Source organism: Oncorhynchus gorbuscha, linkage group LG16 (genome assembly GCF_021184085.1).
Source record: "Oncorhynchus gorbuscha isolate QuinsamMale2020 ecotype Even-year linkage group LG16, OgorEven_v1.0, whole genome shotgun sequence".
Taxonomy (NCBI): domain Eukaryota; kingdom Metazoa; phylum Chordata; class Actinopteri; order Salmoniformes; family Salmonidae; genus Oncorhynchus; species Oncorhynchus gorbuscha.
Genome location: NC_060188.1, coordinates 926853 through 951731, shown reverse-complemented (window position 1 = coordinate 951731; position 24879 = coordinate 926853). Strand labels below are relative to the sequence as shown.

At 46.4% G+C, this 24879-nt stretch overlaps 1 protein-coding gene across 1 annotated transcript in view; it reads right to left on the bottom strand.

Annotated features, from left to right (window-relative positions):
• The window catches only part of LOC124000461 (vesicular glutamate transporter 1-like), a 66320-nt gene extending 42700 nt beyond the window's left edge, over positions 1–23620 (bottom strand). Inside the window, exon 1 of the mRNA XM_046306821.1 lies at positions 23496–23620. Coding sequence (XP_046162777.1) covers positions 23496–23557 — 62 coding nt within the window. The 5' untranslated portion in view covers positions 23558–23620. The remainder of the gene's footprint in view (positions 1–23495) is intronic.
• Positions 23621–24879: the final 1259 nt, after the last annotated feature.

The window sequence follows — 24879 nt, the reverse complement described above, 5'->3', positions numbered from 1 at the left end:
TAGTCAGACTTCTTTCCTTCAATATGCAGATTTGATTGAGATGACACAGTTTCTTTGTCTAAAGTAAGCAATTTGGATGTGGTGGCCAGCCCATAATATGTTGTTTATTTACAATATTAAGTCCCTTTGGATTTCCCTTTGCACCCCTACCAATCTGCTGAATAATGGTATCCATGGTATCCATCCACCCAATACAAATGGAGGAGATGAGATGGTGACTGACCACCAGAGTGCTACCAGCCCCATCACAGCTGAGCTGAGTGGTGTGGATGTTGCAGGAGGGCCTTCATTAACCATCAGCCTTTGTATTGAGACCCAACGAGACAGATTGCAGCCCGGCACCAGCACATATGCTACCTGCTAACGAGACTAGCCCACGGGGTTAATTAACGTTAATTACACTTCTATTCACTCAAAGGGCTGCTCTTTCCCCCACGGTGTGTGGTCTCTGGTCCGGGGCTTCGGCAGTACTCTAGTGGGACGTCCTCTACAGTATTGTGCAGTCTCTTTAACCTAAGAGCACTATCAAGGTGGCTAAATTCACTGGAAATGTTCATTTAATATATTCTGGAAATTAACTTTTCAATTTATTACATTTAAAACGTATGTCACCATCATCATCATCATCACAATCATCATATTCACCACCACCACCACCATCACCACCACCACCACCACCACCACCACCACCACCACCACCACCACCACCATCATCATCACCACCATCATCATCATCACCACCACCATCATAATCATCACCATCACCACCATCATCATCAACATCACCATCAACATCATCATCATCATCACCACCATCATCATCACCACCACCATCATCATCCCCACCATCATCATTACCATCATCATCTTTCTGTGTCCTCATTTGAAGCTCAACCACTTCATTTCCCGGTCAGCTGATACAGTTCATATAGTGTGTTCTGATTGGTCTCAGCTGGCAGCAGTTAAGAGGTAGGAAACACACACACACATAATGAAGAGGTAGGAAACGAGACATGAGGCAGGAGTCAGATGACCCTAGGCACTGTATTAATGATGTCAGGAAGAAGGAATCCAGTGTAACACATGGGGATGTGTGAAATTCACTCCTTAGCCTGAAAGATCCCCACCTGCTACCGAATAGCTGGGTAAGACACTTCAGGGGGGCGGTCAGGTGTGTTTGCGAGGCAGAGATTCTGGGTTAGAGCCGTGGTATGAGCCAAATCAGGAGGGCGGTCAGGTGTGATTGCAAGGCAGAGATTCTGGGTTAGAGCCGTGGTATGAGCCAAATCTGGAGGGCGGTCAGGTGTGTTTGCGAGGCAGAGATTCTGGGTTAGAGCCTTGGTATGAGCCAAATCAGGAGGGCGGTCAGGTGTGTTTGCGAGGCAGAGATTCTGGGTTAGAGCCGTGGTATGAGCCAAATCAGGAGGGCGGTCAGGTGTGTTTGCGTGGCAGAGATTCTGGGTTAGAGCCGTGGTATGAGCCAAATCAGGAGGGCGGTCAGGTGTGTTTGCGAGGCAGAGATTCTGGGTTAGAGCCATGGTATGAGCCAAATCAGGAGGGCGGTCAGGTGTGTTTGCGTGGCAGAGATTCTGGGTTAGAGCCGTGGTATGAGCCAAATCAGGAGGACGGTCAGGTGTGTTTTCGAGGCAGAGATTCTGGGTTAGAGCCGTGGTATGAGCCAAATCAGGAGGGCGGTCAGGTGTGTTTGCGTGGCAGAGATTCTGGGTTAGAGCCGTGGTATGAGCCAAATCAGGAGAAAGCGGAACTAAGCAAACAGAGTGATGTCTGTTACACTAGAAAACAATTGATGTTTACCGGTACCCCTGCATTCCCAAAATGTTAGTAGGGACATTCTGAGAAGGTTTAAAATGTCAACTTCTCTAAAAGTTCTCTGAATTATTAACTGTGGTTCCCAGGGATGCTCCCCAATAAGATAATGTTTTCTCTATGAACATTCAGTTAACTGGACAAAAACCCATTTTAGAAATGTCAAAAACAAACAGAAATGAGATGTGGTCATGCCAACGTTAGTTGTACACCAAATTGGGACTCCATTGGAAAGTGACCTAATGTTCGCTGTTTGCTGAGAAGAGGTTCCTGGGCCATTCAGAGACAGGTCAGACAGTACTATGCCGACAGCCTGGAGCAAACCAGGTATAAATACTGTACTCTGAATGTTGGGAGAACTTGTGGTTGATTTAGCGATCCTGGCCTGCAACGTTGGTGCTTTAGGAACAGTTCCATTGGCTCCATCGTTCCATTGTGTCTGATAGGAAACTCTTTTCTTTGTTTTCTTCTGTCCGTTCCTTTCAACGGTGCCCTTTTATAAACCCAATGCAACACGTTGACAGTGGAGGAATACCATTATCATTACATTGAGGGGACAACCGATAACTCAGGTCCTCGTTCCATTGTGTCTGATAGGAAACTCTTTTCTTTGTTTTCTTCTGTCCGTTCCTTTCAACGGTGCCCTTTTATAAACCCAATGCAACACGTTGACAGTGGAGGAATACCATTATCATTACATTGAGGGGACAACCGATAACTCAGGTCCTCGTTCCATTGTGTCTGATAGGAAACTCTTTTCTTTGTTTTCTTCTGTCCGTTCCTTTCAACGGTGCCCTTTTATAAACCCAATGCAACACGTTGACAGTGGAGGAATACCATTATCATTACATTGAGGGGACAACCGATAACTCAGGTCCTCGTTCCATTGTGTCTGATAGGAAACTCTTTTCTTTGTTTTCTTCTGTCCGTTCCTTTCAACGGTGCCCTTTTATAAACCCAATGCAACACATTGACAGTGGAGGAATACCATTATCATTACATTGAGGGGACAACCGATAACTCAGGTCCTCGTTCCATTGCTGTTCCAGTCAAATGTCAAAGAACAACCTTGGTTTATTCAACGGCTACGTTTCAGCCTTGACTGTGTGTGCGGCGTGAAGCACTGCACTACCCATAATGCAATGAGAGCGTAGCATGGTAATACGTTTCACATTTATCAACAGAAGGCTAAAGTGAATCAGAAGTGGCCTTAAGCTGACAGTATCTGCTGTTGACTTGCAGATAAGATAACACATGCACATATCTCCTGTACATGTACAGGCAGTCCCTCTGGTGGCACTATGGAATCCATATCTACATGTACAGCCAGTCCCTCTGGTGGCACTATGGAATCCATATCTCCTGTACATGTACAGGCAGTCCCTCTGGTGGCACTATGGAATCCATATCTACATGTACAGCCAGTCCCAGCCAGTCCCTCTGGTGGCACTATGGAATCCATATCTACATGTACAGCCAGTCCCTCTGGTGGCACTATGGAATCCATATCTCCTGTACATGTACAGGCAGTCCCTCTGGTGGCACTATGGAATCCATATCTACATGTACCGCCAGTCCCTCTGGTGGCACTATGGAATCCATATCTACATGTACAGCCAGTCCCAGCTAGTCCCTCTGGTGGCACTATGGAATCCATATCTACATGTACAACCAGTCCCAGCTAGTCCCTCTGGTGGCACTATGGAATCCATATCTACATGTACAGCCAGTCCCTCTGGTGGCACTATGGAATCCATATCTACATGTACAGCCAGTCCCAGCCAGTCCCTCTGGTGGCACTATGGAATCCATATCTACATGTACTGCCAGTCCCTCTGGTGGCACTATGGAATCCATATCTACATGTACAGCCAGTCCCAGCCAGTCCCTCTGGTGGCACTATGGAATCCATATCTACATGTACAGCCAGTCCCAGCCAGTCCCTCTGATGGCACTATGGAATCCATATCTACATGTACCGCCAGTCCCTCTGGTGGCACTATGGAATCCATATCTACATGTACAGCCAGTCCCTCTGGTGGCACTATGGAATCCATATCTACATGTACTGCCAGTCCCTCTGGTGGCACTATGGAATCCATATCTACATGTACAGCCAGTCCCTCTGGTGGCACTATGGAATCCATATCTACATGTACCGCCAGTCCCTCTGGTGGCACTATGGAATCCATATCTACATGTACTGCCAGTCCCTCTGGTGGCACTATGGAATCCATATCTCCTGTACATGTACAGGCAGTCCCTCTGGTGACACTATGGAATCCATATCTACATGTACCGCCAGTCCCAGCCAGTCCCTCTGGTGGCACTATGGAATCCATATCTACATGTACAACCAGTCCCAGCTAGTCCCTCTGGTGGCACTATGGAATCCATATCTACATGTACAGCCAGTCCCTCTGGTGGCACTATGGAATCCATATCTACATGTACAGCCAGTCCCTCTGGTGGCACTATGGAATCCATATCTACATGTACTGCCAGTCCCTCTGGTGGCACTATGGAATCCATATCTACATGTACAGGCAGTCCCTCTGGTGACACTATGGAATCCATATCTACATGTACAGCCAGTCCCAGCCAGTCCTTCTGGTGGCACTATGGAATCCATATCTACATGTACAGCCAGTCCCAGCTAGTCCTTCTGGTGGCACTATGGAATCCATATCTACATGTACAGCCAGTCCCAGCTAGTCCCTCTGGTGGCACTATGGAATCCATATCTACACGTACAGCCAGTCCCAGCCAGTCCCTCTGGTGGCACTATGGAATCCATATCTACACGTACAGCCAGTTCCAGCCAGTCCCTCTGGTGGCACTATGGAATCCATATCTACACGTACAGCCAGTCCCAGCCAGTCCCTCTGGTGGCACTATGGAATCCATATCTACATGTACAGCCAGTCCCAGCCAGTCCCTCTGGTGGCACTATGGAATCCATATCTACATGTACAACCAGTCCCAGCTAGTCCCTCTGGTGGCACTATGGAATCCATATCTACATGTACAACCAGTCCCAGCTAGTCCCTCTGGTGGCACTATGGAATCCATATCTACATGTACAGCCAGTCCCTCTGGTGGCACTATGGAATCCATATCTACATGTACAGCCAGTCCCAGCCAGTCCCTCTGGTGGCACTATGGAATCCATATCTACATGTACAGCCAGTCCCAGCTAGTCCCTCTGGTGGCACTATGGAATCCATATCTACATGTACAGCCAGTCCCTCTGGTGGCACTATGGAATCCATATCTACATGTACAACCAGTCCCTCTGGTGGCACTATGGAATCCATGGCACTCTGTGATAATGTTAGTAATGACGAGGCGTTATCATCTTTCTAACAATAAACAGCGTTCCACACTGAGAGGAACCTCAAAAGGTTCTAATGACTGGATATAGACTCTGATTTACAGTGAAGTACTGTCACAGAGGACTGTTCTACAGTTAGAAACAGTCAGGATACTGTTAAATATTGGCCGTGTCCGAAATCTGTCTTGCCTACTACTTAATAAAACTACACACTGTGTCCTCATCTTACTATATGATATTTAGAACATACTATTTAGTAACAATGTATGCAGTAAGCAACCAATGTTATACTGAGAATACGTCATGTAATCATTTTACCTACATGTACATATTACCTCAATGACCTGGACTAACCCAACGCCCCCACACATTACCTCAATGACCTGGACTAACCCAACGCCCCCACACATTACCTCAATGACCTGGACTAACCCAACGCCCCCACATATTACCTCAATGACCTGGACTAACCCAACGCCCCCACATATTACCTCAATGACCTGGACTAACCCAACGCCCCCACATATTACCTCAATGACCTGGACTAACCCAACCCCCCACACATTACCTCAATGACCTGGACTAACCCAACGCCCCCACATATTACCTCAATGACCTGGACTAACCCAACGCCCCCACATATTACCTCAATGACCTGGACTAACCCAACGCCCCCACATATTACCTCAATGACCTGGACTAACCCAACGCCCCCACACATTACCTCAATGACCTGGACTAACCCAACGCCCCCACACATTACCTCAATGACCTGGACTAACCCAACGCCCCCACACATTACCTCAATGACCTGGACTAACCCAACGCCCCCACATATTACCTCAATGACCTGGACTAACCCAACGCCCCCACACATTACCTCAATGACCTGGACTAACCCAACGCCCCCACACATTACCTCAATGACCTGGACTAACCCAAAGCCCCCACATATTACCTCAATGACCTGGACTAACCCAACGCCCCCACATATTACCTCAATGACCTGGACTAACCCAACGCCCCCACACATTACCTCAATGACCTGGACTAACCCAACGCCCCCACACATTGACTCTGTACTGGTACCCCCTGTATATAGCCTCCACATTGACTCTGTACCGGTACCCCTGTATATAGCCTCCACATTGACTCTGTACCGGTACCCCCTGTATATAGCCTCCACATTGACTCTGTACCGGTACCCCCTGTATATAGCCTCCACATTGACTCTGTACCGGTACCCCCTGTATATAGCCTCCACATTGACTCTGTACTGGTACCCCTGTATATAGCCTCCACATTGACTCTGTACTGGTACCCCTGTATATAGCCTCCACATTGACTCTGTACTGGTACCCCCTGTATATAGCCTCCACATTGACTCTGTACTGGTACCCCTGTATATAGCCTCCACATTGACTCTGTACTGGTACCCCTGTATATAGCCTCCACATTGACTCTGTACTGGTACCCCTGTATATAGCCTCCACATTGACTCTGTACTGGTACCCCTGTATATAGCCTCCACATTGACTCTGTACTGGTACCCCTGTATATAGCCTCCACATTGACTCTGTACTGGTACCCCCTGTATATAGCCTCCACATTGACTCTGTACTGGTACCCCCTGTATATAGCCTCCACATTGACTCTGTACTGGTACCCCCTGTATATAGCCTCCACATTGACTCTGTACTGGTACCCCCTGTATATAGCCTCCACATTGACTCTGTACTGGTACCCCCTGTATATAGCCTCCACATTGACTCTGTACTGGTACCCCTGTATATAGCCTCCACATTGACTCTGTACTGGTACCCCTGTATATAGCCTCCACATTGACTCTGTACTGGTACCCCCTGTATATAGCCTCCACATTGACTCTGTACTGGTACCCCCTGTATATAGCCTCCACATTGACTCTGTACTGGTACCCCCTGTATATAGCCTCCACATTGACTCTGTACTGGTACCCCCTGTATATAGCCTCCACATTGACTCTGTACTGGTACCCCTGTATATAGCCTCCACATTGACTCTGTACTGGTACCCCCTGTATATAGCCTCCACATTGACTCTGTACTGGTACCCCTGTATATAGCCTCCACATTGACTCTGTACTGGTACCCCTGTATATAGCCTCCACATTGACTCTGTACTGGTACCCCCTGTATATAGCCTCCACATTGACTCTGTACTGGTACCCCCTGTATATAGCCTCCACATTGACTCTGTACTGGTACCCCCTGTATATAGCCTCCACATTGACTCTGTACTGGTACCCCCTGTATATAGCCTCCACATTGACTCTGTACTGGTACCCCTGTATATAGCCTCCACATTGACTCTGTACTGGTACCCCCTGTATATAGCCTCCACATTGACTCTGTACTGGTACCCCCTGTATATAGCCTCCACATTGACTCTGTACTGGTACCCCCTGTATATAGCCTCCACATTGACTCTGTACTGGTACCCCCTGTATATAGCCTCGTTACTGTTATTTTATTGTTGCTCTTCAATTATTTGTTATTTTTCTATTTTCTTCAATTTGTTGTATTTATCTTTTTCACTTCTGTTTATTTAGTAAATACTTTCTTAACACTTGTTTTTCTTAAAACTGCATAGTTGGTTAAGGGCTTGTAAACATTTCACTGTTGAATTCGGCGAATGTGACAAATAACATTTGATTTGATTTGTAATATGCAATTGCGTTGTGTCCCGCCTTTCGTTCATATTGATACAGTCTTCTTATCTGATTACCGGTCTGAAGAGACGATGCTTTTCCTCAATAGCCTGGATCCAATTCCTACTAGACGGAAAGCCAAAAAGACTATGACATCCTGGCATTTAAAGTATACTCAGTTCTCAAAATGTCACATGTTATAAAATGAATATTTTCGCATACCCAATCAGCCTACTATTTAGAATTCAACTACGGGTATTGGGACACGGCCAGTGTCTCAGTGATGCTCTGTGTAGAGCTGTGGATATGGGCTGGACGATCATTTAAAATAATGTAGTAGGTTGTAATCTAACATTGATCCATCCATCGATGCATCTACCCATCTACCCATCTATCCATCAATCCATCCATCCAACCATCTAACATTGATTTATGAGCACAAACTACTCAACAACATTGACTTAAGAGTTTCTGTAGCAGTTCGATAACCTATAACAGGTTATAAAGGTGCTGTGAAGGTTATAACATACACACTACCTCACTTCCAGACAGAACAGCCTGGCTAGGACTCCATGTGTGTTATAACATATAGACTGGCTGGGCCTCCATGTGTGTTATAACAGATAGACTGGCTGGGCCTCCATGTGTGTTATAACAGATAGACTGGCTGGGCCTCCATGTCTGTTATAACAGATAGACTGGCTGGGCCTCCATGTGTGTTATAACAGATAGAACAGACTGGCTTGGCAAATGAGCTGATGACAACTCTTTTGTTACCTTTTATATTAAATTCTCAAATTCACAGAGCGTTCCTGATAATCCCCTCATAAGAGGATGAGAGACAGACAGAGAGGAATAGAGGGAGAGAGAAGAGAGTCCAATGTTACGTCAACTCAGACGCTCTAGTGATCACTTGTCCATATATAATGATATTTCCGAGGTCCCTCCCTCCTCTTTCTGCCCTCTTGCTGTCCCTCCCCCTCTTGTTGTCCCTTCCTCCTCTTGCTGCCCTCTTGCTGTCTCTCCCACCTCTTGCTGTCCCTCCCTCCTCTTTCTGCCCTCTTGCTGTCCCTCCACCCTCTTGCTGTCCCTCCCCCCTCTTTCTGCCCTCTTGCTGTCTCTCCCTCCTCTTGCTGTACCTCCTCTTGCTGCCCTCTTGCTGTCCCTCCCCTCTCTTGCTGTCCCTCCCTCCTCTTTCTGCCCTCTTGCTGTCCCTCCCCCCTCTTGCTGTCCCTCCTCTTGCTGCCCTCTTGCTGTCTCTCCCCCCTCTTGCTGTCTCTCCCTCCTCTTGCTGCCCTCTTGCTGTCTCTCCCCCCTCTTGCTGTCTCTCCCTCCTCTTGCTGGCCTCTTGCTGTCTCTCCCACCTCTTGCTGCCCCCTTGCTGTCTCTCCCTCCTCTTGCTGTCCCTCCCTCCTCTTTCTGCCCTCTTGCTGTCCCTCCCCCCTCTTGCTGTCCCTCCCTCCTCTTTCTGCCCTCTTGCTGTCCCTCCCCCCTCTTGCTGTACCTCCTCTTGCTGCCCTCTTGCTGTCCCTCCCTCCTCTTGCTGCCCTCTTGCTGTCTCTCCCTCCTCTTGCTGTCCCTCCCTCCTCTTGCTGTCCCTCCCTCCTCTTTCTGCCCTCTTGCTGTCCCTCCCCCCTCTTGCTGTACCTCCTCTTGCTGCCCTCTTGCTGTCCCTCCCTCCTCTTGCTGCCCTCTTGCTGTCTCTCCCTCCTCTTGCTGTCCCTCCCTCCTCTTTCTGCCCTCTTGCTGTCCCTTCCCCCCTCTTGCTGTACCTCCTCTTGCTGCCCTCTTGCTGTCCCTCCCTCCTCTTGCTGCCCTCTTGCTGTCTCTCCCTCCTCTTGCTGTCCCTCCCTCCTCTTGCTGCCCTCTTGCTGTCTCCTCCTCCTCTTGCTGTCCCTCCCTCCTCTTGCTGCCCCTCCAAAACCATTCACTAAATCAAATGGGGAAACATGTGCTGATTCCTTTTAATATTGATAAATAATCAAACTGTTGAGGTGTTCAGCTTTGGAATTTGTTAATGAAAAACCAAGTTAAAGCTGGAATGCTATATTGAAACAACAACAAGTGGGCATCCCGCCTGTGTTTTGGTCAAATAAACTCAGGGATGGGCCTGGAGACGAGTAACCACTCTAAAATTCTAAACAAGAGCTGTGTACATTAAATGCAAGGACAGACCATCCATGATATGAAAAGTATAGTTTGAACCATGTTATGAGGCTATACAGAGTTTGTTTACATTTTCTTTGTTTACAAACATTGGAGTAAAACAAGCTTAAATTTGGGGTTCTGGTGGGGCACAACAGTTAAACTGAGCTCATGAGGCATTTACAAGTTAGATTCTTCAAGAATTAATGGGTATAAATCATTAATTAATAAGTCCAAAAATGGATGTAGCAACTAAGGATTCCAGCTCTAAAGTTCAATGAAATGAATAAACTGGTTGAATGGAAGAGATGACTGGTTGGATGTCGTTGGTGAAGTGACGGTTGGGGGCTTCAGAACAGAGCCCTTGTCTACTATCCATACCTCCCAAATGACACACTATTCCCTACATAGTGCACTATTTCTGACCAGAGCCCTGTAGGGAATAGGATGCCATTTGGGACTCAGAGAGCGTTTGAAGGTCAGTGGGTTGAAACCTTCTTTCGGTTAAGTCCAGTGGTTTATTTGAAACCTAGTGAAAGTTGAAGGTGGACATATTGAACATTGGGCGCTGTCTGATGAGATTGATTAAAATCCTCTTCAAATCTCCCTCTTGACGCTCTAAATGATTGCTGCTATTTGAATTAAGATAACAGTGATGGCTTCCCTTATCCCCCCTTCCCCTCTCTCTCACCCTGCCCTCCTCTCTCTTTCTCTCTCACCCTGCCCTCCTCTCTCTTTCTCTCTCACCCTCCCCTCCTCTCTGGTGAACAGATTGTGTCTCTATGGGACGATGTTACCTAGGGAGATACTCCCCCCTCCTGTCACACGATCTCCGTCACACACACACACACACACACACACACACACACACACACACACACACACACACACACACACACACACACACACACACACACACACACACACACACACACACACACACACACACACACACACACTGTTACGGATACAGTTATCCTGTGTGTGTGTGTATCCTGTGTTTCTTTTCTCTCCTTCTCCCCTCACAGGTGAAAACCATCACTCCCCAATCAGTCAACAATCAATCATCAATCAGAAGACACACCTCCTCCTATTTCCTGACCTATCACAGTTCCTTCCCCATGGTTTAAAAACCCCATCATTTGTTTGTTCTAGCTCAGCTCAGCTCAGCTCAGCTCAATCTCTCTGTAAATGCCACGTCTGTAGGTCTCTGTGTTTCACTCTCGCTTTGTGTCTTAACCTCTCTTTTTGTTTAAAGCACCTCCATAGCACTTTGTCATCACCTGTGAGTATTGTTTTTGGTTATGGTGTTTGTTTGTTTGCTGGTGGGAAAAGGGGAAACCAAGATAAGTCGCCCATGGGCATACACTACCTGTAGGTGAACTTTGTTAAATACACTAGTTAGAACTGGGCGGACCACCCACTGTATTTTCGGTTAGTTAGTTAGCTGTTGTTAAAGTAGGCTAGTCTAGCTTAGGGGTGTGTTTTTGTATATTTATTGTTTCTTTCCTTGGGTCCAGCTCAGCCCCTTTTCCTGCTCCCCCCATTACCGTGTGTTTATAAATAAACCTAGAGTTTGACGGTAGATTTCTGTTGTCGTGGTTATTTCGTTCACACTTTCACTTTGTCACAATAATAATTTGCATGAGTTATGTTACGGGTCTCATTACCATCCCCCCTAGACTGTCGGGCCAAAAGGGATTCGTAACACACACACACACACACACACACACACACACACACACACACACACACACACACACACACACACACACACACACACACACACACACACACACACACACACACACACACACACACACACACACACACACACACACACACACACACACACACACACACACACACACACACACACCTACAGCATGCAGTTGTACAGGACTGCTCTTGAAGAGATGTGAGTTATTACTACTCACACTGCAGACTGCATGGCAATTCCCAGAAGTTATATAGACAGCATCCATGTGACATACTGTAAAACCAGGAAGTCACTATCAAAACATATTCAACCGCCACCAACTATATTTTGATTATATGTTATTACACAAATATATATATTTAGTTTTTTATTTGTTGTTTACTTTGTTTATTTATTTTACCTGTATTAAACTAGGTAAGTCAGTTAAGAACAAATGCTTATTTTCAATGATGGCCTAGCAACAGTTAACTGCCTTGTTCAGGGGCAGAACGACAGGTGTTTTTTACCTTGCCAGCTGGGGGATTCGATCTTGCAACCTTTCGGTTACAAGTCCAACTCTCTAACACTAGGTTACCTGCTGCCCATGTATGTACTGTCTGTACTGTTTTTTAAATATATTTGTAGTGTTTTAATTTTCATGAAAGGTGCTTTACAGATGTAGAACTATAGTAGTACTGTCTTGACATTGCAATAAAGCGTAGCCAGTGTGGAAAGTTCCCATTTCCCTCCCCATGCTTGTGGTAGCATTTCCCTCCCCATGCCTGTGGTAGCATTTCCCTCCCCATGCCTGTGGTAGCATTTCCCATCAATATGAGGGTTTAAAATGACATTAATTCCATCAATATGAAGGTTTAAAATGACAGTGCAGCTGGCACTACGTATCGTAACTATGAATTCCATCAATTTGACAATGATAGCACTTTATGGCTCTGCCAGAATGTCACCCTGGATGTCGGGGGCTGTTACAGGCTGTACTAATTGGGTGTATGACCCCCCCCCCAGCCTAACTTGAGAGACCTCCGCTGCGCTGTGACAGTCAATAGGTTGAGAGAGCACCGCTGTGATAGTCAATAGGTTGAGAGAGCACCGCTGTGATAGCCAATAGTTTGAGAATGCTCCGCTGTGATAGCCAATAGGTTGAGATAGCTCTGTTGTGTTGACCATTAGCTAATAAGCTAGATTCCAAAGATCAGTTAGTAGAGCATGATCCTCTGTTGCTCAGTTAGTAGAGCATGGTCCTCTGTTGCTCAGTTAGTAGAGCATGGTCCTCTGTTGCTCAGTTAGTAGAGCATGGTCCTCTGTTGCTCAGTTAGTAGAGCATGGTCCTCTGTTGCTCAGTTAGTAGAGCATGGTCCTCTGTTGCTCAGTTAGTAGAGCATGGTCCTCTGTTGCTCAGTTAGTAGAGCATGGTCCTCTGTTGCTCAGTTAGTAGAGCATGGTCCTCTGTTGCTCAGTTAGTAGAGCATGGTCCTCTGTTGCTCAGTTAGTAGAGCATGGTCCTCTGTTGCTCAGTTAGTAGAGCATGGTCCTCTGTTGCTCAGTTAGTAGAGCATGGTCCTCTGTTGCTCAGTTAGTAGAGCATGGTCCTCTGTTGCTCAGTTAGTAGAGCATGGTCCTCTGTTGCTCAGTTAGTAGAGCATGGTCCTCTGTTGCTCAGTTAGTAGAGCATGGTCCTCTGTTGCTCAGTTAGTAGAGCATGGTCCTCTGTTGCTCAGTTAGTAGAGCATGGTCCTCTGTAGACCAGTTAGTAGAGCATGGTCCTCATTAGATCAGTTGGCATGGTGGTTGCAACACCAGGATTGTGGGTTTGATTCCCAGGACCACCCATACATTAAATATATGCACACATGACTGTAACTCGCTTTGGATAAAAGCCTCTGCTAAATATGATGACTTATTGACGGGTGACAAGGGAATGACTGCAGGGAAGTGAAGGTAGAGAAGAGAGGAGAGGAGAGGAGAAGGTGTTGGGGCTCTGTACCTTAGAGAGGAGAGGAGAAGGTGTTGGGGCTCTGTACCTTAGATAGGAGAGGAGAAGGTGTTGGGGCTCTGTACCTTAGAGAGGAGAGGAGAAGGTGTTGGGGCTCTGCACCTTAGAGAGGAGAGGAGAAGGTGTTGGGGCTCTGCACCTTAGAGAGGAGAGGAGAAGGTGTTGGGGCTCTGCACCTTAGAGAGGAGAGGAGAAGGTGTTGGGGCTCTGTACCTTAGAGAGGAGAGGAGAGGGTGTTGGGACTCTGCACCTTAGAGAGCAGAGGAGAAGGTGTTGGGGCTCTGCACCTTAGAGAGGAGAGGAGAAGGTGTTGGGGCTCTGCACCTTAGATAGGAGAGGAGAAGGTGTTGGGGCTCTGCACCTTAGAGAGGAGAGGAGAAGGTGTTGGGGCTCTGTACCTTAGAGAGGAGAGGAGAGGGTGTTGGGGCTCTGCACCTTAGAGAGGAGAGGAGAAGGTGTTGGGGCTCTGTACCTTAGAGAGGAGAGGAGAAGGTGTTGGGGCTCTGCACCTTAGAGAGGAGAGGAGAAGGTGTTGGGGCTCTGTACCTTAGATAGGAGAGGAGAAGGTGTTGGGGCTCTGTACCTTAGATAGGAGAGGAGAAGGTGTTGGGGCTCTGTACCTTAGAGAGGAGAGGAGAAGGTGTTGGGGCTCTGTACCTTAGAGAGGAGAGGAGAAGGTGTTGGGGCTCTGCACCTTAGATAGGAGAGGAGAAGGTGTTGGGGCTCTGCACCTTAGAGAGGAGAGGAGAAGGTGTTGGGGCTCTGTACCTTAGAGAGGAGAGGAGAGGGTGTTGGGGCTCTGCACCTTAGAGAGGAGAGGAGAAGGTGTTGGGGCTCTGTACCTTAGAGAGGAGAGGAGAGGGTGTTGGGGCTCTGTACCTTAGAGAGGAGAGGAGAGGGTGTTGGGGCTCTGTACCTTATAGAGGAGAGGAGAAGATGTTGGGGCTCTGTACCTTAGAGAGGAGAAGGTGTTGGGGCTCTGTACCTTAGAGAGGAGAGGATGTTGGGGCTCTGTACCTTAGAGTGGAGAGGAGAAGGTGTTGGGGTTGCTCTGTACCTTAGAGAGAAGGTGTTGGGGCTCTGTACCTTAGAGAGGAGAAGGTGTTGGGTCTCTGTACCTTAGAGAGGAGAGGAGAAGGTGTTGGGGTTCTGTACCTTAGAGAGGAGAGGAGAAGGTGTTGGGGCTGCTCTGTACCTTAGAGAGGAGAGGAGAAGATGTTGGGGCTCTGTACCTTAGAGAGGAGAGGAGAAGGTGTTGGGGCTCTGTACCTTAGAGAGGAGAGGAAGGTGTTGGGGCTGCTCTGTACCTTAGAGAGGAAGGTGTTGGGGCTCTGTACCTTAGAGAGGAGAAGGTGTTGGGTCTCTGTACCTTAGAGAGGAGAGGAGAAGGTGTTGGGGTTCTGTACCTTAGAGAGGAGAGGAGAAGTTGTTGGGGCTGCTCTGTACCTTAGAGAGGAGAGGAGAAGGTGTTGGGGCTCTGTACCTTAGAGAGGAGAGGATGTTGGGGCTCTGTACCTTAGAGAGGAGAGGAGAAGGTGTTGGGGCTCTGTACCTTAGAGATGAGAGGAGAAGGTGTTGGGGCTGCTCTGTACCTTAGAGAGGAGAGGGTGTTGGGGCTCTGTACCTTATAGAGGAGAGGAGAAGGTGTTGGGGCTGCTCTGTTCCTTAGAGAGGAGAGGAGAAGGTGTTGGGGCTCTGTACCTTAGAGAGGAGAGGAGAAGGTGTTGGGGCTCTGTACCTTAGAAAGGAGAGGAGAAGGTGTTGGGGCTGCTCTGTACCTTAGAGAGGAGAGGGTGTTGGGGCTCTGTACCTTATAGAGGAGAGGAGAAGGTGTTGGGGCTCTGTACCTTAGAGAGGAGAGGATGTTGGGGCTCTGTACCTTAGAGAGGAGAGGAGAAGGTGTTGGGGCTCTGTACCTTAGAGAGGAGAGGAGAAGGTGTTGGGGCTGCTCTGTACCTTAGAGAGGAGAGGGTGTTGGGGCTCTGTACCTTATAGAGGAGAGGAGAAGGTGTTGGGGCTGCTCTGTTCCTTAGAGAGGTGAGGGTGTTGGGGCTGCTCTGTACCTTATAGAGGAGAGGAGAAGGTGTTGGGGCTCTGTACCTTAGAGAGGAGAGGAGAAGGTGTTGGGGCTGCTCTGTACCTTAGAGAGGAGACGAGAAGGTGTTGGGGCTGCTCTGTACCTTAGAGAGGAGAGGAGAAGGTGTTGGGGCTGCTCTGTACCTTAGAGAGGAGAGGAGAAGGTGTTGGGGCTGCTCTGTACCTTAGAGAGGAGAGGAGAGGAGAAGGTGTTGGGGCTGCTCTGTACCTTAGAGAGGAGAGGAGAAGGTGTTGGGGCTGCTCTGTACCTTAGAGAGGAGAGGAGAAGGTGTTGGGGCTGCTCTGTACCTTACACTACCATAGTATTTGCCTACCTAGTTTAATATAGAAACAAGAGACTCATTCCGATGGAGAAAAACTCTAAATAATAGATGAACTACTGGCAGCATTCACAGGGTGGGATCACGGTTCAGTCGGTGAGGTAGACCACTCACACAGTATACACACACACACACACACACACACACACACACACACACACACACACACACACACACACACACACACACACACACACACACACACACACACACACACACACACTCTTCCTATTGTTTGAATATAGAGTACCAATCAAAAGTTTGGACACACGTAGTCAAGGTTTTTCTTAACTATTTTCTACGTTGTAGAATAATAGTGAATACATCAAAACAAATACACATATGGAATCATGTATTAACCAGAAAAGTGTTAAACATATCAAAATACATTTATATTTGAGATTCTTCAAAGTTACCACCCGTTGCCTTGATGACAGCTTTGCACACTCTTGGCATTCTCTCAACCAGCTTCACCTGGAATGCGTTTCCAACAGGCTTGAAGGAGTTCCCACATATGCTGAGCACTTGTTCACTGCTTTTCCTTCACTGGAGGACAGGTAGCCTAGTGGTTAGAGTGTTGGGCCAGTAACCAGCAGGTAGCCTAGTGGTTAGAGTGTTGGGCCAGTAACCAGCAGGTAGCCTAGTGGTTAGAGTGTTGGGCCAGTAACCAGCAGGTAGCCTAGTGGTTAGAGTGTTGGGCCAGTAACCAGCAGGTAGCCTAGTGGTTAGAGTGTTGGGCCAGTAACCAGCAGGTAGCCTAGTGGTTAGAGTGTTGGGCCAGTAACCGAAAGGTTGCTAGATTGAATCCCTGAGCTGACAAGGTAAATATCGGTCATTCTGCCCCTGAACAAGGCAGTTAACCCACTGTTCCTAGACTGTCATTTTAAATAAGAATTTGTTCTTATCTGACTTGCCAAGGTAAAATAAAAAATAAAAACTCTGCAGTTGAACTCATCCCAAACCATCTTAATTGGGTTGAGATCAAGTGATTGTGGAGGTAAGGTCATCTGATGCAGCACTCCATCACTCTCCTTCTTGGTCAAATAGCCCTTACACAACCAGGAGGTTTATTGGGTCATTGTCCTGTTGAGAAACAAATTATAGTCCCACTAAGCTCAAACCATATGGGATGGCGTATTGCTGTAGAATACAGTGGTAGCCATGCTGGTTAAGTGTGCCTTGAATTCTAAATAAATCACCAACAGTGTCACCAGCAAGGCACCCCCACACCATCACACCTCCTCCATGCTTCACGGTGGGAACCACACATGTGGAGATCATCTGTTCACCTACTCTGCATCTCACAAAGACACGGCGGTTGGAACCAAAAATCTTACATTTGGACTCATCAGACCAAAGGACAGATTTCCACCGGACTAATATCCATTACTTGTGTTTCCTGACCCAAGCAAGTCTCTTCTTATTATTGGTGTCCTTTAGTTGTGGTTTCTTTGCAGCAATTCAATCTGACGTGCAGTTAAGTCTAATTAACTTATCCTCTGCAGTAGAGGTAACTATGGGTCTTCCTTTTCTGTGGCGGTCCTCATGAGAGCCAGTTTCATCATTGCGCTTTATGGTTTTTGCGACTGCACTTGAAGACACTTTCAAATGTTCCGTATTGACTGACCTTCATGTCTTAAAGTAATGATGGACTGTAGTTTCTCTTTGCTTATTCAAGCTGTTCTTGCCATAACATGGACTTGGTCTTTTATCAAATAGGGACATATTCTGTATAACACCCCTACATTTTCACAACACAACTGATTGGCTCAAACACATTAAGAAGGAATGGAATTCCACAAATTAACTTTTAACAAGGCACACCTGTTAATTGAAATGCATTCCAGGTGACTACCTCATGAAGCTGGTTGAGAGAATGCCAAGCGTGTGCAATGGTGTCATATAGGCAAAGGCTGGCTACTTTGAAGAATCTCATCTAAAATATATTTTAATTTGTTTAACACATTTTTGGTTACTACATGATTCCATGTGTGTTATTTCATAGTTTTAATGTCTTCACTATTATTCTACAAGAAACACCCAAGTATAAGTAGCTGTGTCCAAACGTTTTACTGGTACTGTAGGCCTACCATATATGTGAATACACCAATAATTTACAAAATATGGATGAGTTCAACACTTTGATTTGGATACACTATAGTCATATAGCTAGTTCCTCTGGGCCCTCAGTCTGATACACTACAGTCATATAGCTAGTTCCTCTGGGCCCTCAGTCTGATACACTACAGTCATATAGCTAGTTCCTCTGAGCCCTCAGTCTGTTACACTACAGTCATATAGCTAGTTCCTCTGAGCCCTCAGTCTGATACACTACAGTCATATAGCTAGTTCCTCTGAGCCCTCAGTCTGATACACTACAGTCATATAGCTAGTTCCTCTGGGCCCTCAGTCTGATACACTACAGTCATATAGCTAGTTCCTCTGGGCCCTCAGTCTGATACACTACAGTCATATAGCTAGTTCCTCTGAGCCCTCAGTCTGTTACACTATAGTCATATAGCTAGTTCCTCTGGGCCCTCAGTCTGATACACTACAGTCATATAGCTAGTTCCTCTGAGCCCTCAGTCTGATACACTACAGTCATATAGCTAGTTCCTCTGGGCCCTCAGTCTGATACACTACAGTCATATAGCTAGTTCCTCTGAGCCCTCAGTCTGATACACTACAGTCATATAGCTAGTTCCTCTGGGCCCTCAGTCTGATACACTACAGTCATATAGCTAGTTCCTCTGAGCCCTCAGTCTGATACACTACAGTCATATAGCTAGTTCCTCTGAGCCCTCAGTCTGATACACTACAGTCATATAGCTAGTTCCTCTGGAGCCCTCAGTCTGATACACTACAGTCATATAGCTAGTTCCTCTGGGCCCTCAGTCTGATACACTACAGTCATATAGCTAGTTCCTCTGAGCCCTCAGTCTGATACACTAGAGTCATATAGCTAGTTCCTCTGAGCCCTCAGTCTGATACACTATAGTCATATAGCTAGTTCCTCTGGGCCCTCAGTCTGATACACTACAGTCATATAGCTAGTTCCTCTGGGCCCTCAGTCTGATACACTACAGTCATATAGCTAGTTCCTCTGGGCCCTCAGTCTGATACACTACAGTCATATAGCTAGTTCCTCTCGGCCCTCAGTCTGATACACTACAGTCATATAGCTAGTTCCTCTGGGCCCTCAGTCTGATACACTACAGTCATATAGCTAGTTCCTCTGGGCCCTCAGTCTGATACACTACAGTCATATAGCTAGTTCCTCTGGGCCCTCAGTCTGATACACTACAGTCATATAGCTAGTTCCTCTGAGCCCTCAGTCTGATACACTACAGTCATATAGCTAGTTCCTCTGGGCCCTCAGTCTGTTACACTACAGTCATATAGCTAGTTCCTCTGGGCCCTCAGTCTGATACACTACAGTCATATAGCTAGTTCCTCTGAGCCCTCAGTCTGATACACTACAATCATATAGCTAGTTCCTCTGGGCCCTCAGTCTGATACACTACAGTCATATAGCTAGTTCCTCTGGGCCCTCAGTCTGATACACTACAGTCATATAGCTAGTTCCTCTGGGCCCTCAGTCTGATACACTACAGTCATATAGCTAGTTCCTCTGGGCCCTCAGTCTGATACACTACAGTCATATAGCTAGTTCCTCTGGGCCCTCAGTCTGATACACTACAGTCATATAGCTAGTTCCTCTGAGCCCTCAGTCTGATACACTACAATCATATAGCTAGTTCCTCTAGGCCCTCAGTCTGATACACTACAGTCATATAGCTAGTTCCTCTGAGGGTGAGCCCTCAGTCTGTTACACTACAGTCATATAGCTAGTTCCTCTGGGCCCTCAGTCTGATACACTACAGTCATATAGCTAGTTCCTCTGGGCCCTCAGTCTGATACACTACAGTCATATAGCTAGTTCCTCTGGGCCCTCAGTCTGATACACTACAGTCATATAGCTAGTTCCTCTGGGCCCTCAGTCTGATACACTACAGTCATATAGCTAGTTCCTCTGAGGATGAGCCCTCAGTCTGTTACACTACAGTCATATAGCTAGTTCCTCTGGGCCCTCAGTCTGATACACTACAGTCATATAGCTAGTTCCTCTGGGCCCTCAGTCTGATACACTACAGTCATATAGCTAGTTCCTCTGGGCCCTCAGTCTGATACACTACAGTCATATAGCTAGTTCCTCTGGGCCCTCAGTCTGATACACTACAGTCATATAGCTAGTTCCTCTGAGCCCTCAGTCTGTCATATAGCTAGTTCCTCTGGGCCCTCAGTCTGATACACTACAGTCATATAGCTAGTTCCTCTGAGGGTGAGCCCTCAGTCTGATACACTACAGTCATATAGCTAGTTCCTCTGGGCCCTCAGTCTGATACACTACAGTCATATAGCTAGTTCCTCTGGGCCCTCAGTCTGATACACTACAGTCATATAGCTAGTTCCTCTGGGCCCTCAGTCTGATACACTACAGTCATATAGCTAGTTCCTCTGAGCCCTCAGTCTGATACACTACAGTCATATAGCTAGTTCCTCTGGGCCCTCAGTCTGATACACTACAGTCATATAGCTAGTTCCTCTGAGGGTGAGCCCTCACAGTCATGGAAGAAGTGTAATGTGAAGGTGATTTTCCCCTTTTAGCCTACTATGTAAAGCGCTTTCAGTACCTCCTTTAGCCTACTACCTCAGTTGGTAGAAAGAATTGGTAGAAAGGCCCTATATAAATAAATCAAATCCAATCACATACAGTATTTCAAAGCAAATAGCATTGGACACCAGCACGCACGTGCCTCACGAGCGCCATGGGGAAAAAAGCGATTTGACTCGCGTGCCCTTACACTCTTAATCCGGGGCCCCGGATGAGATGATGGAGTAGGCTGGTCTGTGAATGAGGATGGGGTGAGAGGAGGGGGGCGAGAGGAAGTAACAGTGGGCTGGGCTTGGAGTGGGAATGTGGGAGGGGTAGAGTTAGGGGATTTGCGTGGACCGACAGCTGGGCGGAGAAACGGGCTATTTCAGGATGGGGATTTATATGTTTGGTTGCTACCTCAAACCCCGGGAGAGCTCGAGTTTGCTGCCCTATCAATGACTATAATCTCTATTTTTTTGTCACCTACACAGACGATCAATTGATCACTTTTTAATATTCTATTTTAAACCGTATATGGTAAATTATTATGTAGATTATCTACCGGTTTAAAGGAACATGAAATTGTGTTTTCTCACAGGTTTTTCCTTCCGTAACGCTGCATTTGTTTAGGCCATGCTGCTGTTGTAAACATATATAAAACATGTAAACGATATTAATAATGGGTTAATAATAATAAAATAAAGAGAACGTGAGATTCTGAAATCTTCAAAACGTTTGGAGTTATGCTTCGATTCAGGGTTTCGACAGGAAGCTGCAGGAGCTTTAAAATGCGATTTTTTTCGACACCTATTTTATAGCCTTTAGTTTAGCAGTGACTCCTGCCTGAGTGTCCAGTCGACCTACGGAGAATCAGTCTGACAAAATAACCTGTAGGCCTAGTCGACCCAAGGAAGTTCCGTCTGGCTGGAGCTGGAGCACCGCGATACATTTAATTATCCAATAAATGCAATCAATCAATTAATACACCTGGCAAAAGTTATTGGAAAGACCTCTATTGATTTGACAATATTTCCAATTTTAATCACAGCCTAAATATCCCAATGAGTTAATTCCAAGCTAAAATGATGTACATTTAGTCTAATGTGATGAAATGTTTATGTTGAAAGATGATTTTGTGCAAACACATCTATAAATCTGGTCATCATAACAATGACTGGGGCTTTTTATTTGATTGTAGGCCTATTTGAACGCCATATGGCTTTTTTTATGAATACATTTCAAAGTTACTAAATAAAAATAGATTGGAAACATGATTTATTAAACCAGTGGATGCACGTGACCACTGCATTTGCATAGCGAAAGCGAGGCCTATAATCCGCACCTGTAGTTGCAGGGGAAGTTTTAAATCCTTTTCCAACTATGTACATGTTCAGAGCTATTGCAACCACTTGATTGAACACGCGACAATTAGGATGGCGATGGGTATTGTATGTCTGTCTTTCTGAGTGTCCTGTCTGTCTGTCGATGTTTCGGTCTGTCATCGGCACCGGGGACCATCCATGTTACATGAGGCTAATCTGATTCTCTCTATTCCTTTCCACTTGGACAACCTTCTCAATCGGCCAGTGAGCGTCAATTACGCACGAAAACATTATGTAATCACACCTCTCAGAGCAACACAGGTCCCAGATACCGCACGCACTCTCTGCTGAAACCAAGAGTTGCACATCTCACCTGAACGCCAAGACCGAAACAATCTAGGTAGCCTACAATCCAAGGTTTGGGGGCAATTCGAATTTAATTTAAAGCCGTTCAAAAATGGTACTTCTGAAATAAATAGGTACTTTCCAGTTTATTGAGAAGACACTGAAAATGTATGCACTTTTCAAATAATTGAATTGGACTTTCAGTTTAATTCCTGAATTGACTGCATTCAGTTCGAATTGACTCCAACCCTGCTACAATCAATTTACATCAACACATTTCGACTGGAGTATTGAACAATGTTATACAGCCTATCCGAATCGAATTTCATAACATACACGCTCACGATTTGTTTGAGTTTTTCTAGTTTTCTAGTGATAATGTCCACCCCATCTCTGGATGCACACCATATGTTGCCATTTTGATGTTGCCCCTGAGCGCACACTGTCCAAACGAGTCCAGGTGCCCCTGAGCGCACACTGTCCAAACGAGTCCAGGTGCCCCTGAGCGCACACTGTCCAAACGAGTCCAGGTGCCCCTGAGCGCACACTGTCCAAACGAGTCCAGGTGCCCCTGAGCGCACACTGTCCAAACGAGTCCAGGTGCCCCTGAGCGCACACTGTCCAAACGAGTCCAGGTGCCCCTGAGCGCACACTGTCCAAACGAGTCCAGGTGCCCCTGAGCGCACACTGTCCAAACGAGTCCAGATGCCCCTGAGCGCACACTGTCCAAACGAGTCCAGGTGCCCCTGAGGGCACACTATCCAAACGAGTCCAGGTGCGCCTAGCATACAGCGCGCGTCACTGAGATCCAGGTATCGACCGTGGCGCAACATTGTCTGTAAGTGCCACTTCTTTTTAGTCACTTTCACGAACAGTTGCCCTTTTGGGCTTTTGAATATCACCAATAAAAGTTATAGGGTGGTAAGAATTGGGAATGGGTAGCAGATGGGGATCAATTACCGCAGCCTATAGAAAAAGCTATTTTCAACAAACGGGTTACATAAAAATGAGGCAAGCCATAAGCGATTCTTAAAAAGGTAAGGAGGTACCTGTGTATCTTTCCCAGATTCTTGGCTGCAACCGCCTTAAACCTGTCTGGTCGGATCTCCATCCTCGCGACTCCCCGATCCAGCCGGTGTGCTATCCCGCGCGCACTCCAGCTCTAAGCGCAGTCTCTCTCTCTCTCTCTCTCTCTCTCTCTCTCTCTCTCTCTCTCTCTCTCTCTCTCTCTCTCTCTCTCTCTCTCTCTCTCTCTCTCTCTCTCTTACACACTCCATCATTACATCCCTACCACTTCTTGCGCTCCTATACACAACAGAAATTACTTGTCATAAAATGTATATTTCTAAATACAATAGCCAACATTTAGATGTAGCCTAGTCTAGCCTATAGGCAGCCCTATCTTTATTATTGCGCCCATTCGGAAGTGACTTTTCTTTCACAGGATAGTATAGCTTACACTTCCCTCTCGAAACAACATTGTTAGAGCTCTTATCCATTTTCGAGTAGCCTAGGCCTAGTCTCTGCATATATTAAAGCCAAGGCTGCCATTTTAATCAATTGACATGATAAAAGTAATAAACATCGTTTTGTCGCCATGTGATTAAAAAACTTGATACTAATACTTTTGTCATCCACTTATTTTTGACACGCACTGCCTCGTGACCAGTCTCTCCACTCAGTGTGTGCATGCTGCCATCTAGCGGCCACTTACTTTCACATTAGATGGCGACAGTGGTTAAAAGTTTCCGCCCCTTTTCCCCCTCAATTTTCGCCTAAAATGACATACCCAAATCTAACTGCCTGTATCTCAGGACCTGAACCAAGGATATGCATATTCTTGATACCATTTTAAAGGAAACACTTTGACGTTTGTGGAAATGTAGAACGAATGTAGGAGAATATAACACATTCGATCTGGTAAAAGATAATACAAAGAAAAAACAACTTTTTTTCTACCATCATCTTTGAAATGGAAGAGAAAGGCCATAATGTATTATTCCAGCTCAGGCACAATTTAGATTTTTGCCATTAGATGGCAGCAGTGTATGTGCAAAGTTTTAGACTGATCCAGTGAACCATAGCATGTCAGTTCAAAATGTTTTATCAAGACTGCCCAAATGTGCCTAATTGGTTTATTAATAACTTTTCAAGTTCATAACTGTGCATTCTCCTCAAACAACAGCATGGTATTCTTTCCCTGTAATAGCTACTGTAATGGAACAGTACAGCTAAGCTTTCTGCCAATATCAGATATGTCTATGTCCTGGGAAATGTTCTTGTTCCTTACAACATCATGCTAATCACATTACCGCACATTAGCTCAACCGCCCTGAGGGTGGGACACCGATCTGTAGAGATGTAAGACGCAATTATCTCTCCTTCCTCCCAAAGTTTGCACTTGTTAACTTCCCCTTCACTGATTTGAATGAA